The following is a 1934-nucleotide window of genomic DNA, read 5'->3' as shown; positions in this document are numbered from 1 at the left end:
CTTTCTCAGTCCCTCGCTCCTTCTTACTATCTTTCGCTTGTGCTCTCTCCCATCCCTCTCTCTGTCTCCCTTTCACCGCTTCACTTCCAATCTGTTCAGTCCCCATCCTCCTCCGATCCCTTTGAAACCCGTCAGGGGCAGGTTGGACCTCTTCGCGGGGCAGATGCCCGTGACGGGTGGCGCGTCTTCCTCCTTCCACTCCCCCCCCGAGGCCCCTTTGATCCCTCGCCTTTGGAAAAGCTGAACCGGCGGCTGAGCTCACCCCACGGCTTTGCTCTCCCACCACCAGGTCGGCGCTGTTTGAGGAGAAGAGGCGGCTGGAGAGCCGGATTGGGCAGCTGGAGGAGGAGCTGGAAGAGGAGCAGAGTAACATGGAGCTCCTCAACGATCGCTACCACAAGGTCACGCTGCAGGTTAGAGCATTCCCGGGGCGTATTCCCAGCTCGCCACTCCGCGACATTCGGGCTCCCGCATTCCCATTCCCCCCCCCCCAACCTCTTGACTGTGACCTTCGCAGCCCGGTCACGAACCACATCCAGTCGTCTGCCGCACCCTGAACCTGGGAGGTCCAAGGCGCCTCTCTCTCCAGAGAGTCTAAAACCTGGACCTCGAACCCCCACCCCAGCCGTGCTCAACTTCACCCTCGTTTTCCACGGGAATGATGGTCCTCCACGACAGAGCAGAGGTGTCCCAGACCGATTCCCAGGACCGACGGGACGCAGACAGACACCGGACAGGGTTACGATTAGAATCGCTGGGGTTCAGTAGAATGAAGTTGAAGGGGGGGGTTGGTATCGTACAAACCCGACAGTGGGGTCCGCACCAACCCTCCAAAGGGTAACTCGCCCAGACCCATTCCCCTACTACTCTATATTTACCCTGACGAATGCCTCTGGGCACTATGGGTAATTTAGCACGGTCAATCCCCCACCCTAACCCGCACATCCCTGGGCACTATGGGTAATTTAGCACGGCCAATCCCCAGGGATGTGCAGGTTAGGGTGGGGGATTGGCCGTGCTAAATTACCCATAGTGCCCAGGGATGTGCAGGTTCGGTAAATATAGTATACTAGGGCGAGGGAATGGGTCTAGGTGGGTTATCCTTTGGAGGGTTGGTATGGACTTGTCAGGCCGAAGGGCCTGTATCCATACTGCAGGGACTCGACCATTGGATACAAGGGGAGGGGGAGTGGGGAGGGGGAGTGGGGGGGGGGGGGGGGAGGTGCCCGCACGCCGAGTTCGAGCTCGTAGGGGATTGAATAGGCTCTGTCAGCATCGGGGAGAGGGGGCTGGCGGAAAGTGGTCAGAGACTCTCCTCTCAGCCCAGGCTTCGCTTTGTCTCTCACTCCCGTCACCCCCGGTAGGTGGAGACAGTGACCACCGAACTCTCGGCGGAACGCAGCCTCTCGCAGCGGCTGGAGAACACCAGGCAGCAGTTGGAGAGGCAGAACAAGGAGCTGCGGGCCAAGCTGCAGGAGCTGGAGGGGGTGCTGCGCTCTAAGTACAGGACCAACGTGGCTTCGCTCGAGCTGAAGATCAGCCAGCTGGAGGAGCAGCTCGAACAGGAGAGCAAGTGAGTGACAGACTGGGTGATCCAGGCCCACACTCCCTCCCTCCCTCCCTCCCGGTGCCCAGTACTGAGGGAGGGCCGCACTGTCGGAGGGAGATGGATATACTCCAGGACTTGAGCTCCATAATCCAGGCCCACACTCCCTCCCTCACTCCCTCCCGGTGCCCAGTACTGAGGGAGGGCCGCACTGTTGGAGGGAGGTGGATATACTCTAGGCCTTGAGCTCCATAATCCAGGCCCACACTCCCTCCCGGTGCCCAGTACTGAGGGAGTGCTGCACTGTCGTAGGGAGATGGATATCCTCTAGGCCTTGAGCTCCATAATCCAGGCTCACACTCCCTCCCTCCCGGTGCCCGGTACTGAG

General features: G+C 60.1%; 1 protein-coding gene across 1 annotated transcript; it reads left to right on the top strand.

The window, feature by feature from the left end:
• Positions 1–25: 25 nt before the first annotated feature.
• On the top strand, positions 26–1610 carry LOC122545324 (myosin heavy chain, embryonic smooth muscle isoform-like). The gene is made up of 2 exons (XM_043684389.1): positions 26–413; positions 1365–1610. Exons 1-2 carry the CDS (start codon positions 372–374, stop codon positions 1575–1577), a joined length of 255 nt encoding a protein of 84 aa, XP_043540324.1. The 5' UTR covers positions 26–371; the 3' UTR covers positions 1578–1610.
• Positions 1611–1934: the final 324 nt, after the last annotated feature.

This window comes from Chiloscyllium plagiosum, unplaced genomic scaffold, assembly GCF_004010195.1.
Source record: "Chiloscyllium plagiosum isolate BGI_BamShark_2017 unplaced genomic scaffold, ASM401019v2 scaf_73776, whole genome shotgun sequence".
NCBI lineage: Eukaryota > Metazoa > Chordata > Chondrichthyes > Orectolobiformes > Hemiscylliidae > Chiloscyllium > Chiloscyllium plagiosum.
Note: the sequence above shows the minus strand (reverse complement) of the source record. Positions and strands in the feature narration are given on the sequence as shown.

What these genes read in the sequence shown, in the direction of transcription:
- LOC122545324 (XM_043684389.1), top strand. Translation starts at nt 372, where the DNA reads ATGGAGCTCCTCAACGATCGCTACCACAAGGTCACGCTGCAG. An exon ending in ACCACAAGGTCACGCTGCAG is followed by an intron (nt 414 to 1,364) that starts GTTAGAGCATTC and finishes CACCCCCGGTAG; the next exon opens with GTGGAGACAGTGACCACCGA.